At 36.6% G+C, this 13,919-nt stretch overlaps 2 protein-coding genes across 2 annotated transcripts; both read left to right on the top strand.

The window, feature by feature from the left end:
• The first annotated feature begins 2,716 nt into the window (after window positions 1-2,716).
• LOC113338722 lies at window positions 2,717-5,364 on the top strand. Its single transcript, XM_026584097.1, has 4 exons — window positions 2,717-3,094; window positions 3,827-4,140; window positions 4,257-4,658; window positions 4,776-5,364. The coding sequence occupies exons 1-4, from the start codon at window positions 2,722-2,724 to the stop codon at window positions 5,172-5,174; spliced, it is 1,488 nt and encodes a 495-aa protein (XP_026439882.1). The 5' UTR covers window positions 2,717-2,721; the 3' UTR covers window positions 5,175-5,364.
• A 5,076-nt stretch (window positions 5,365-10,440) lies between these two features.
• On the top strand, window positions 10,441-11,483 carry LOC113272880. Its single transcript, XM_026522674.1, has 2 exons — window positions 10,441-11,207; window positions 11,300-11,483. Exons 1-2 carry the CDS (start codon window positions 10,441-10,443, stop codon window positions 11,481-11,483), a joined length of 951 nt encoding a protein of 316 aa, XP_026378459.1.
• The last annotated feature ends 2,436 nt before the right edge of the window (window positions 11,484-13,919 follow it).

Raw genomic sequence — 13,919 nt, 5'->3', positions numbered from 1 at the left:
AGATAACTCTCGGACTTGAGAGATTTTCCTTTTTTATTATTAGATTGTACAGATGTTACAAGTACACGGCTATATAGCCTTACACATCAACTATCTAGAATCTTCTGAACTGGATAACTAAAGTTGGTGTACACACAAGAACTTTGACTGGCTGTGAAAACACTAGACAACTTACAGATTAGTAATTTCTTTTAACCACTGCACTAGTATTTACATTCAGAGAATTCTAGAAGAAGTGTATCACACATTTCAACACCTATTCACCTCTAGCACTAGATGTGTTCATTTTGTTAGTTGGCTTAAAGTGTCCGGGATTGTTCCATCCAAATGGTTCTTACGAAGATCAAGATGAGTAAGAGATGATGAAAGGTTACCTAACGAAGTTGGAATCTCTCCTGATAGATTATTTTCCCCAAGCCTCAGTACTATGAGATTGGATAAGTAGCCTAACTCTTTTGGAATGATTCCCTGAAAATTGTTGCCAGAAATATTAAGGTGTATGAGATTGGAGCAATTAGAAATATTATCCGGAATTTCTCCTTCCATGGAATTATTTGCAAGATCCAGTTGTTTCAATCGAAAAAGACGACCGATTTTCTGTGGCATTTCACCGTGGAAACTGTTGTTGAAGAGGTTGAGTATCTTAAGAAAGCTAAGGTTCCCTATGTGGGAGGATATGAAACCTACCAATCTCTGTGATCGAAGATCAATCGTGGTGACTCTACTACGATGACGACGACTGCATGTAACACCTGTCCACTCGCAAAAATGGAGAGAGTTATTCCTGTCGTTCCAGGAACTCAATATTCCGAGTGGATCTTCAGTAATTTGATTCTTGAAAGCAATTAACGCCAGCCGGTCATTTGATTGGTTATCATAATTGATCGCAGCAAAGCAATAAATATGTATGGACATATAAGGAATGATGAGAGTAAGGCTGCATAATGATAGTAATAGTTTAGTACTGAAGCTGAAAGAATTCTGATGCTGTGGTAATAACTTCATGTCTTTAACATGAACAGATTTAGAGCTTTAAAAATTAAATGAATAAGTTTACTTAACTGGATTAATATTTATATAGGTTGATGTTTGATGGTGCTTAAAAGGAGGAATGTTTTTTACTTCGAAAGTCCAACCATAAGTCTTTGTAATCATTCAGTTTACGTGGAGTTGGAAATTAAGGGTTTGTGATATAATCATGGATCTTTAGTTTGGTCAAGACTATACACACAAAAGCCTTTTAAGTTTAGGGCTTGCTTATTTCTTTCTTAATTTTTTTTTTTTGATTTAACAAACATTATGATTCTCATTTAAACGGTTAGAGTGTAGTGAAAGATAAATCCAACAATATGCATTACTTATATATATATTTGAAATTTCAACTTGGTAGGCTAGCTCTAGAGAGAAACCCTTTTAAGCAGTGAAATTTGAAATGTTCCCATAGTCAGAAGACTAAGTATATGTGGCCATGATCAGAAATAAAGAAAGAAAAAGATGGAGTAGCTAATTAGTCGTCCTAAATGTACTCATGAAACTTCTTTTTGTTAACAAGAAAAGAAAAGATTAATGACTGATCAAAAAAAAAAAGATTAATGAAGTTGGTGTTTGTTATATATATTCACATAGAAATGATTACTCTGACAAAGACGAAAGTGAAGGTGTTTCATATGGAAAGAAGGTTAGCCAGAGAATAACAAAAGATATGATTCAGGAAATGACTAACACCTTCATCGACGAACTTTCCAAGTCCATGGGCGCTTTATCAATCGGAGTGCAACTCCATGAAGAACTTAGTGATCAAAATAGATATTAGTACTGATTACCTCGATTGGGCCGTTGAGTTACTTATGAGGGATAGAATAGGTACTGAAATCTTTTTGATCGGAGAACTCGAGGGAAAAAAGTGTTAGAATACGGGCATCCAACTCAAAACCAATCGACAATGAGTGAAGAGGCCCAAAAGATTATAAATCGCAGGATCTGAAATTGTCCAGACAATTTGGGATTAATAATCTCAACAGGCCCCTCTCAACGCTACCCGTGGTTTCCGTACCACTCCGTATCCCCACCAGTGTACGTCCGTGGTTTCCGTACCACTCTGTATCCCCGCCAGTGTGCGTCCGTGGTCCGTGGCTTCCATGTCAGTCCGTTGGTGTAGCCCTAGTCGTTGAGAGGGTGTTAAATAGTACCACATCGCCCAAAACAATGTAGGTCCCATGCTTAATAAGCCTCGGACAAACCTAACCTTGCAAGCCGGTTTTCGAGGTTAGTTAGGCCCCCGGATTCCTAAGATGATATCAGAGTTGAGAATTTTTTCATCTCCAATCTTTTTTTTTTTTTGCAAATTACATGAATTACAAGCAGCTGCAAGATTTTCGTTTGGCATATTTGAGAGCTCACAAAGCAGCAAAAGAAAGGTTTGTGTATATAAAGTTATAAACCTCCGCAGCTGCAATATTTGTTGCACACTTGACATTATGACAATATAGTTTATTTTTGTCTACACAAACTTCAGTAAATTTTGTTGGCTTCAGTAAACGAAATCTGAGAATATACGAAAAAGGAACGGGGTCAAAAGTGTCCATAATTTATTTAATTAGCGTAAGTAGTAATTACTGGGCCGGACTTCGGAGCCCCTAACCCGGATTTACAAAACTTTTAGGGGTTTTATTATTATCCACTATCCAGTTCTCAGTTCACTTCACTTGAACCCAGACAGCCATGGCTCTGCAACAACTAAGATCAAGATTTCGAGTACTTCAAAACCCTAGTTTAATCAAATTGTTCTCTACCACTAATTCATCTTCATCATCTGATTCTGATGATCTTAACCTTCAAAACCCTAATTTAACCCAATCATTTTCTATTTCTACTACTTTATCATCATCATCTGAATGTGATGATCCAATCCTTGATACACAAGAAGAAGAAGAAGTGGTAAATCAAAAATACCATGGAGAGTGTAGAAAAAGGGGGAAATGGGGAGCTCAAATCACAGATCCACAAAAGAGAAAAGCAAAAATCTGGTTAGGTACATTTGATACACCTGGAGATGCTTCTAGAGCTTATCATCAAGCTGCTCTTAGATTTGGAGGTAAAATTCTTTCTTTCAGACCTACAATTCAATTTCCCCGTTTCTTCATCTTTTCAATTAGTAATTAATTGAATAATTTCCTTGTCTCTTTACATTATGAGAAATTAGAGGCATATTTCCTACATTTCATCAATTGTTGTTCATTTTTTTTTTGAATTCGCTTTCTATTCTGATATTGTGAGTTGTAAGCTGTTGAATTTTCATACCATGGAGTTGAGCTCGAAACTATTTAGCTCCATAATTGTTCAAAACTTAACATTGGGAATATGATTCAGGTGTGTCTAGCTGTAGCAAAAGCAACACATATACCTGGAACCTGTAGTACCTACAATACTAGTGTCAGTTCCTCAATTATGAGCCAAAATGGAGGTTTTTGCCCTTGAACTTTCGCGCGCTGACTGTCCTGTGGCAAGGCAATTTTCTTTTTTAACAATAGCAACAGCAAACATGTTTTCCACATAATTTTTATTTGGTTGTTACATAGTGATCTCTGATTCTTTACGATTGTGACAATACCACCAGTAGAACCTTACTTGAAAACCATTGTATTAGTCTTAAAGTTGGATTATCACCTTGATTCTGAAAACTCCCCTGCACAAGGCCCACTCTAAAACTCCAAGTCAGCAACTATAGTTAAAATTTCATTAACGTAATTACCTTTTGTTGTTTAAGATGCTGTTTTTGTTGTGACTCTAAGCTTAAGTAAAATTTTGAGTTTTTCTTGATTGGTAGTGGCTTCTGGAGAGAAAAACAAGCCACTTTCAGATACCGAGCGAAAACATTTCATAGATTTATGTGTAAGGGAAGTTAATGAAGAGGGTAGATTGATTACACGTTTAAAGCCTCAATCATGTACCAGAGTGGGTGAAGAGATGGAGAAGAAATTTGGTTTGAAATTAACTCAAACTCAGCTGCTTTATCGGTGGAGAAATCTAAGAAATCAGTATGTCACTTGGTCAAAGCTAATGAATGCTGCAGGTGATGGATATGACGCAAAGACTCATACCTTTGGTTGGTCGAAAGATAAATGGGCTGATTTTGTTAAGGTAACTACCTTGTGTTTGACTCTAGACTCTTTATTGTTTCATTTCAAATAGGGTACTTAGTTCAAATAATTTTATCTTTTTTGTATTAACGAAGTCGTTTTAATATATGAAATTAGATGGTACCTGAATCAAGTAGGTTCCAGAAAAAGCCTTTGCAACATGCAGACGAACTTAGAACTTTGTTTGAGTGTACGGTAAAGAACGATTCTCAATATATAGATGGGCTACATTGGAGTACTTCTGTAAAGAAATATTATATTGATCTATGCGTAAAGGAAATTAATGAAAAGGGTAGATTGCTTACACGGTTAAAGCCTCAATCATGGATTAAGGTATCTCAACAACTAGAGAAGAAATTTGGTTCGAAATTCAACCAGAATCAGTTGTCAAGCCAGTGGGTACATCTGAGACGTCAGTATATTGCTTGGTCAAAGCTAATGAATGCGGCTGGAAGTGGATACGACGCCAAGACTCATACCTTCAATTGGTCAGAAGATAAATGGGCTGAGTTCAGTAAGGTACTTATATTTCCTCTCCAATTTACTTATTTTTCATTTCAGTTAGAGGCTTAGAGCAATATAATTCAGTCAATTTAGATTTTCTGGTGCTGAAGTAGTTTTAATATGTGAAATCAGATGATACCTGAATCAAGTAATTTCAGAAAAAAGCCTTTGCAATTCGCAAGTGAACTCAGAACTCTATTTGGAAGTACAGTTGAGACTGAGAATGAAGAGAATAAGCCTCAGTTAGATGACATGCCACGCTCTACCTCAAATTCCGACCAATTTCGTGATGCTGGAGTACATAGAAGAAAGACGTTAACAACTTCTGATGATGCGAATGATCAAAAGCTAAGAGCAAGTGTGGAAGAATGTGTGAAGTCTTTGAATGAGTTAAGAGCAAGTCATGATCTCCCTCGACATCTTTATACTGCTGCACTTAAATCATTTTGCCAAGGAAGAGAATATAGGATTGTTTGGATGGCCGTTACTGACCCAGAAGATCGAGTTTCATTTCTTCAAAGTTTACTGTGAACTGCTGTAAAACCTACTCTTAGATAGCCCTCCTAATTATGTGTAGTTTGAACTTTTTAGAAATTCTTCCTCTTAACCTACCACCGATTACCACCACCACCTCCTCCCACCACCACCACCGCCTATTTAAGAAATGTAACAACATCAATGCAATCACAATTAAGTTCTGTTACATGATAATTTTATCGAGTATAAAAGATGCCAGCCGCAGCCTGATTCTGCCATGGGACCGCTCCGGAGGTATTTTCCAACAAACCCTTCACTTTAATTTGATTTTGATTGCTTCAATCGAATAGAAATCATCAAAATAGGGTTTTAGTAGGAGTTACAGAGCCATGTTCGGTTAGGCCGATTTTCCAAAAAACCCTAGTTTACTAACCAAACTTCTTGAAAATGAAGAACACGAAGAACAGTTCGGTTCTATTGGATTTAAAACTAAGTCACCGAACTCTCTGTTCGGTTGTTTCGCAAAAAAATTTAAAACTACAAACTAACCGAACTCCACCCTTAGAACCGAAAAAAAAAAACAAATCCAGTCTAACCGAACTGTGTTGTCGTGGCCACTATCTTGAGTTCCAAAATAACCGAACTTAGCCAATAGAGTTCGGTTTTTTCGCAAAAAAATTTAAAACTACAAAGTAATCGAACTTAGCAAATAGAGTTCGGTTGATTCGCAAAAAATACTTTTAACCGAACTCCTTGTATTAGAATAACAGAAGTCCATAAGTTCGGTTCCTTCGCAAAATAAGGATATCACCGAACTTTAGTTTACGAAAATAATGAGAAGTCCACAAGTTCAGCCCGTTCGCAAAAATGTTAATTTTTCTTTGTAACCGAACTCTACCTTTGAAACTTCGTAACCGAACTCTACCTAATTCGCCAAGAAATAAATTTCGTAGTAACCGAACGTTTGCCTAATTGCATATATTCATATATAAGCCAAGTTCGGTTGATTCGCAAAATATGTTGAAGTTTGCGAACCAACCGAACTTCTAACACTAGATTACTTTTAACCTGCAATTCGGTTGGGAACTTGGTTGCGTTGAAGTTTGCGAACTAACCGAATACACAAGATGTACCCAAATAAATTGTTAAGTTCAAAGTTCGGTTACGTACCATTTTATCCTAGGTAACCGAACATTACACTGTACGACCAAAACCTCCATTAACGAGCGAGTTCGGTAACCTGCGTGTTTGGAAAACGTAACCGAACTACACTTTCAGGTGTGTTCGGTTACATGTTCTTGACATATGGTAACCGAACTGACCCAAATCTACATAAAAAATTTCATTTTTTTTGAAAGTTTGGAGCAATTCAACCAACATTATCTAAGTTTGAAGCACACCTGGGTACCCAAATACCCTTCCTCCGGTTATGGTTGGTAAAATCCATCGTTTTTCATGTTTTCCTTCTTCATCTTCTCTAACTTTACTCTCTCAATAATTCTACTTCTTTAAAAAAAAAATCATCTGATTTTTTAATCTCACTAATTATCTTTAACTTAATCATCTCAGTAATCATTACACTAACTATTATTAACACTAATTAATCATCACCCAAAATTAATCAGGAGGGTAATTTAGGTATTAATATAAATATCCAGATAAGGGGTGACCTAGATTTACTTCTAATGTCTTTACCCAAATTAAAACCATGGTCCCCAAAAAATCGTTCTTTCAATAAGTAACCATGTGACCAGAATTTGTTGAAATCTATTAATAATGAACGATTTTCTAGGGACCATGGTTTTTTTGGGGGGACCATAGTCCTATTAATCCAGCTACTCTACAATTCTAAGGGATGTCCTAAAATCATGAAATTACTAATTTGGCCCTAATTAAAATTAACCCTAACTTAATAACTGCCTCTAATTTAATCTAAAACAAAACCTAAACTAAACCTAATTCAAAACCTAAACTAAACCCAAAAAAAGGAAAAAAAAAAACAGTTTTGAGGAGAAAACTATTCTCCCTCTTGTTCTTCTCTTCTTCCCCATTTCAACGTCATCTTCATCGATTAATCGTCGATTCATAAAATTTTCATCGTCGATTAATCAATCGACTATAAGAATGGTTCTTCGAAAGAAAACCAAAAGACTCCTAGGAACAGGTCCCCCATTAGGACATCTAGCAAATCAGCCAAGTGATTTTGAGATTCATAAAGAAGTGGAAGAGCCAAGTGAATCCATAATCCAGTATAATAGACGCGGTAAGAAGCCTGATTCTTCCATGGGACCGATTCGCAGGTATTTCCTGAGAAACCCATTTCTTTTAATTTGATTTTCATCGATCCAATTGATTAGAAATCATCAAAATAGGGTTCAAATTGAAGTTACAGTGTTTAGTTCGGTTAGAGCGTCTTTTATTGTTGCCCTAGTTTCTTAACTGAACTCCATGAAACGAAGAACACGAAGAATAGTTCGGTTTTATAGGATTGAAAACTAGGTTACCGAACTCGTGAGTTCGGTTGTTTCGCAAAAAAATTGTTGAACTGCCATGTAACCGAACTATAGCCATATTACCAAAAATAGGAAAAAAATCCATGTAACCGAACTGTTTGATTTTTCCCAAAATTTCTAGTACCCACACTACCGAACTCTAGCACCTTTGTTCGGTTATTTCGCATAAATGTTTAAAACTGCCATGTAACCGAACTGTACCCTTATTACAAAAAAAAATAAAATTGGCCATGTAACCGAACTGTTCTTTTTTTCCCTATATGTTTAGTACCCATATAACCGAACTTGTTCCAATATGTTCGGTTTGTTCGCAAAAAACTTTGACAAACCGAACTCTTGGCTATTTACATATATATGTGGATTTCGGTTTTCTCGAAAAAATAATTGGGTAACCGAACTCTACCCTGGAACACGATTTTTTTTTCTTGAGTTGGTTTTTTTTTTCGTGAATTATTCCTTATTTCTTTTGTTTTTTTGTTTAGTGTTAAAGGTAAGAAATCTAACCAACCATTACCGGAAGATTTGAGAACTCCCACGCCTAGAGGCCCAAAACACCTAGGTGCCGATAAGCGTGGAACCAAAAATGCTAAGTATGGAGGTGGGTCATTATCGGGTGTTGTCATCCAAGATGGTGTCAATAGAGATAGTGTTGACAACGTAATCCAACAAGTTAATGAAGAGATCGTGGAAGAGATGAGCAGTCAAGAACATAATCAAGGTGGAGAAGATGAACTAGCTCAAGGAGGAGGAAATGAGGGTGGCGATGATGAGGGTGAAAAAGATGAGGAAGGCAGAGACAGGGATGGAGATAAGTATGATGATGAATCAGAGGAGGGCTCGGATGAAGAGGAAGAAGAAGAGGAACAAGCAGACATAGTGGTAAACAGACCTAGAAATACGCCTAAAAAGCCTTGTGCTAAATATTCGTACATTCCTCGTAAGGATTTGTGTTTTCCGCCAAAGAATCCAACATATGGTACTCCAAGAGATGGCGGGGAGGTATTGATGGGCTACAAAAACTCATGGGCTGCCAAGATCTTTGCAACAAAGGTACGGTTCAATCTTAACCGTCAAGATTTAGATTTCTCAGTCATTTTATTATATTTTGACATATATTGTTCTTTTCTATATATATTAGTATATAAGATATGATGTTGTTTTTTTGACATATATTGCGAACCAACCGAACATAACACTGCATCTCAGAACTTCCATTAATGTGGAGTTCGGTAACCTGCGTGTTTGGATAAAGTAACCGGACTACATCTTCAAATGAGTTCGGTTACTTATTCATCTCACAAGGCAACCGAACTACACCTTCAGAACAGTTCGGTTACATGTTCTTCATATAAAGTAACCGAATTGTGCAAAATCCAGTTCAAAGATTTACATTTTTGGGGAAGTTTTTACCAATTCAACATACATTATCTAAGTTTGGAGCATACCTGTTCACCCAAATACTCTTCCTCCGACTGTGGTTGATAAAATCCATCATTTTCATCTTGAGTTTCATTTTGGGGAAGAATACAATCACCATCTAAGAAATAAGCCAAATCCGGATCATTTTGAAGATTAACAAATATTCTAGGAGAGGATGGAGATGAAGAATCAGATGAGTTTTCATCACTTGAATACTCAAAGGGGGTGAATTGGAATTTTTTTTTTTATTTTCCATGTTTTTCTCCTTCATCTTCTCTAACTCTACTCTCACAATAATTCTACTCAACTAATAATAAACTCATCTTTTAATTTAATCTCACTAATTGTTTTTAACTAAATCATTTCACTAATCATAACCTAAATTAATTAAGAGGGTAAATTAGATATTAAATAAATAACTAGATATGGATGACCTAGAATTACTCCTAATGTCTTTACCCAAAATAAAATCATGGTCCCCAAAAAAACCATGGTCCCCAAAAAAATCGTTCCTCAAACACGTTGTGATCTGATTTTTCATATGAATGTGTAACCCAAGCCCAAATGTCTACACCTTTTTATTTATGCATCTCTTGTTTGGTTGTTTGCCACTTCGCCTGCAATTTGTTATGCAAATGCGCAATCACAAAGAGTTGAGTCAGCCATTCCGTAACTTGGCTGACTCAGACCACCAAGGGTTTACCATCATGTTTTTTTGGGTCTAACTCATCATAATCTGATTTGTCTAATTGAGCTGAAATTACCGGTCTCATCTGAACTAACTCAATGTGTTTGTTTTTTTGAGTCAGATCTGATTCAATTGACTCAAGAATATAGTAAGTGATTTGGTTCCAAGAGTCGGAGAATTTTATTCCTGAATCAAATGGGTCCTAGTTAAAAATAATGTTCGAGTAAGCTCGTGAGTCAGATCTGACTCAAACTGAAAAACTAAGTGTCCGATATCTGACTCGTTTCGAGCCACGACCGAGTTGGCAAAAAAAACAAACACCTATGGAGAAAAATTATAAAACCGTTCGTGGCATGCAAACCCCTACGTTACGAACCAAACGAATACTTCAAACTTTAGGAACCAAACGTTGTGTCTCAAACTGAAGAAGCACAATTTTTTAAACTTGAGAAATCAAACGTTGTGTCCTAAACTGAACAAGCACATATCTTTTGTTTTTTTCTTTTTTCTCACCGAGAGTCGCTCCTCTTGGCAAGAGACATATCCAAGAGTCACAATAGTGGTTATAAAATGAGCCAAACCCCAAACACCAATTCCACACCCTTAGCCTTACTTATCATCCGCACAATCAGTCGACCCATTATCCATATTCCATACATCACTTCACTTCATCCATATCTCAATCCCATCTGCTAGCATAATGGCTGATAATGTCACCGCGGAGGATATAAAAAACTTCTATTCAGATGCAAGAGTGCTATATAGAAGGCTAGCTGTGGACAATGCTCGGGAACTTGTTGTATGCATGGAGGCTATAGCATTATGGATTTTTCTCGAAGGAATGGGGTTCCCGAATCTAGTCAAGAAGCTTCTGAGGACCCATGATAAGGTTGTTAACATGATCATGGATGAAGCTTCTCTCTGCTTTGGATGGCTTGAATCAATTACACCGCCTTTACCGTCAGCTAATGTGTCCGATATGCCATTAACCCAGGAATTAATGGGGGGAAAACCCATAAACTCTGCATTGGTATACAGGAACAGGATGGATGTCTTGAGCAAAGTGAATGCGACCGTGTCCGAATCATTTGCTATCGCATTTGATGACATCATCCGAGAGGTGTCTGGGATGAGCTTTGCGGAATTGAACGTTCAGCCTCTACTGCCGGATCAGCATGATGCCCGTTCGTTTCCATATCACTACCCACAACAAGCACCATGTGTTGTTGGAAAGCCGTTATATGGTTTGAAGAGTACCGATGGTGTCGACATCGCAGTGTATCCGGTCTTCACACCTTCATCGTTGATGTTTTATGGTGGTTCTGCATCTTCCGCACCAATGAATATTCCAAACCACACACCGCTCGCTAAGGAAGAATATATTCCAGAAATCAAACGCGGTATATTCTTTACGTTTTACCGGGAAAATCCGGTTCAACAAAGGGAACTGGAAAATTATCTAGAGAGGTAATCTTATTCAACAATTAACTACTGTTAAAATTTGTGTATATTATGTGTCATCTTAGTCACCAAATTAATTAATTCACTTCACATTGCAGATCGTTTGGAGACCGGTGTATCGAGAAAGTCACAATGCAGCAAGTTCCCGAAAATGAGAAGCCACTGTGGGCATCGGTTGTTTTCTGCTCTGAGATCCCAGTCCTCGCAATCATGCAAGGGAGAGAAACTGCTCCCATGAGCATAAATGGGAAGAAAGTTTGGGCTGGCAAAGAATGGATGTGATCCAAGAGAGGGGATACAATGTTATTTGCTTAATATTTTGAAAATTTGAAACCATAAGAAACCATAAACTCATCCAAATATATGTTGATAGCTGATAGAGATTCAGCTACCTCCACAATAACAGAAAAAGAAAAAAAAAGAACTAAAGACTTTTTAGCTCATCTGCAGAGACAGTGTTTACCAAATAACAAATAATAGAATCACTTGGTGGAAAGTTTCTTGCTCGCATCTTGCGAAGAAATTGCAATGCCTTAACAGTCTCTTTTCCTCTGAGAAAACAATTGATGATGGTATCATATGTTCTAGAATTTGGAAAACAACCTTCCTCTTTCATTTCAATGATTAGTTTGTCAGCCTCCAAGAACATCTTATTAGAAAACAGCCCTCCGATCATTGTGTTATATGTTACACACAGATCTTTCTTTAGGAATCTTTTTTTCGAAATCTCATTGAACAGTTTCCTTGCATCTGCCAACCTGCCAGCCTGACACAAACCATGAATAAGAATGTTGTACATGTCAATATCAACTAAGATACCAGGTCTCTCCAAGGATTCAAATAATTTTATTGCCTCCTCCAATTCTCTATTCTTGACGAGAGCATTTAACATTACTCCCTCCGTTCTACTTTACTTTTTTTGTTCCAAAATAGATGATAGTTTTACTATTTTACCCAAATTCTCTCTAATTTATCATTGCTTTGGAATCAACACATAAATAATTACTCCAATTTTTAAATATTTTTCATAGAGGATATACATTCAAATCTCTAAGCATTTCAGAGAAAAGAACCAAAGCTTCGTCAACTAAACCTCCTTTGCAATATGCGTCTATAATCACAGAATACGAGACAACATCAGGTCTGCAGTTCCATTTCACCATCTTGTTTTTAAGCTGAAGAGCACCATTTGTTGGAAACAATATTAATTAATTGTTTTTTTTAAGGTTTTTAACTAAATAAATTTAATTTTGTTTTCTTTGTGAATGAAACTTATTAGTCCCACATTGTAGAGTTTCCGTTTTGTTTAGTAGTTTTAAGAGACTATATAAACCTTTTAGTCCCACATCGGGAAGTTCCTCTTCTTAAGTTGTTTTTGTCAATTATATAAACAAATTCACTACTTTTGTAAATCTATGGGAAAGGGGTTGCTCTATATTTTAGAGGGATCTTTAAAAGGAAAATATTTTATAGCGTTTCTTAAGCGTTCGCAATTTTTCTTAACGGTTTTTTCGGAGTTGCCAAGCTCAAGTTTGAGCATCTACTACAGAGTTGCCAAGCTCAAGTTTGAGCATCTACTACATATGCTAGTAGTAGGTGTAGTAGGGTGTTTTATCCTGGAGATATCCGTCCTGTGAGGGTTATAATATCACTCTTGAGTGTAGCCGGGCGCCAATGTCTTAAGGGCAACGTGTTGAACACGTGACACACTCTGTTTTTCCAAAGTTTTGCCTTGTTGTTGTTGCGGGGATTTGGGGAGCTCGTATGTTTCATCAAATAGATCACTTCCACTATAAATGAGCTAAGTATCAGTAACTTTTGCTTATTTGATTTTTTCCTTGTTTTTGATTATTGCACCCAACAATCTTAAGACATTAGAGTTTGTAATAATCTTGGACGTTAGTTATGGAGTGAAAAACAAAAAACGATTTTTTGGTCAGCTATAGAGTTTCGAATTTATCTCTCAACCTAGAAGGAACTTCTTTGAACCCTTTCGACACAATGTAGTGGACATCCTGATAGTTACCCACGTAAAATATCAGATTTTTTGTAGTTGTAAAAGTATTTGTTTGATATTTTACAAAACAGAGAAACGTTCCTGAAAAATTTTGACGGGCAGAAATTTGTTGTTAACTAAAGTAGTTTTTATGAGTTAACCATGAGTTTTTTGATATGGTGGTTCAAACGAAGTTTGTAGATCTAGATGTTATCTTCAAAACTCATATTTTATTTTTCTATTCGGAACTAAGGTTTGTGAAATGTGGTGTATTAGGTGATTGGGAAATTACCGTGTCTGTGGTCAAAGTATAAACGAAGAAATTGGAAAGGGACATGGATACCAGGAGCCTGTGGATGAACACAAGTCTTCCAAAGCTGACAAAGGCGAGAACATCAAACAATTCTAAGCGTAGTCTTCAGAAGAAAGGTATGTTTCGTAAAACTGAATCTGGCATTACTTTAATTAAGGGTGATTGTTATGTTTGTAAAATTCCTGGCCACGCGGAAATAAATTGTAGACAACATAGAAACCTTAATAAGAAGAAAGTTAAAGCTAATTTAGTTGAAACAAACTAGAACAAGTTTAGTGGCATGATGTCAGAAGTTATTTTAGTAACCAATGTGAGAGACCAGTTGGTGGACTCTGGAGCCACCGAGAATGTTTATTGAAACAGAGACTTGTTCACCTCCTATTAGAGGATAGGGGATGTCAAGAAACTC

Source organism: Papaver somniferum, chromosome 1 (genome assembly GCF_003573695.1).
Source record: "Papaver somniferum cultivar HN1 chromosome 1, ASM357369v1, whole genome shotgun sequence".
Taxonomy (NCBI): domain Eukaryota; kingdom Viridiplantae; phylum Streptophyta; class Magnoliopsida; order Ranunculales; family Papaveraceae; genus Papaver; species Papaver somniferum.
This window is presented reverse-complemented; position numbering and strand designations above follow the sequence as displayed.

Excerpts from the sequence above, each read along its gene's own strand:
- LOC113338722 (XM_026584097.1), top strand. The coding sequence starts at position 2,722 with ATGGCTCTGCAACAACTAAGATCAAGATTTCGAGTACTTCAAAACCCT. Across the intron at positions 3,095-3,826 it reads AGCTGCTCTTAGATTTGGAG|TGGCTTCTGGAGAGAAAAAC; the intron begins GTAAAATTCTTT and ends CTTGATTGGTAG. Across the intron at positions 4,141-4,256 it reads AATGGGCTGATTTTGTTAAG|ATGGTACCTGAATCAAGTAG; the intron begins GTAACTACCTTG and ends ATATGAAATTAG.
- LOC113272880 (XM_026522674.1), top strand. The coding sequence starts at position 10,441 with ATGGCTGATAATGTCACCGCGGAGGATATAAAAAACTTCTATTCAGAT. Across the intron at positions 11,208-11,299 it reads CTGGAAAATTATCTAGAGAG|ATCGTTTGGAGACCGGTGTA; the intron begins GTAATCTTATTC and ends TTCACATTGCAG.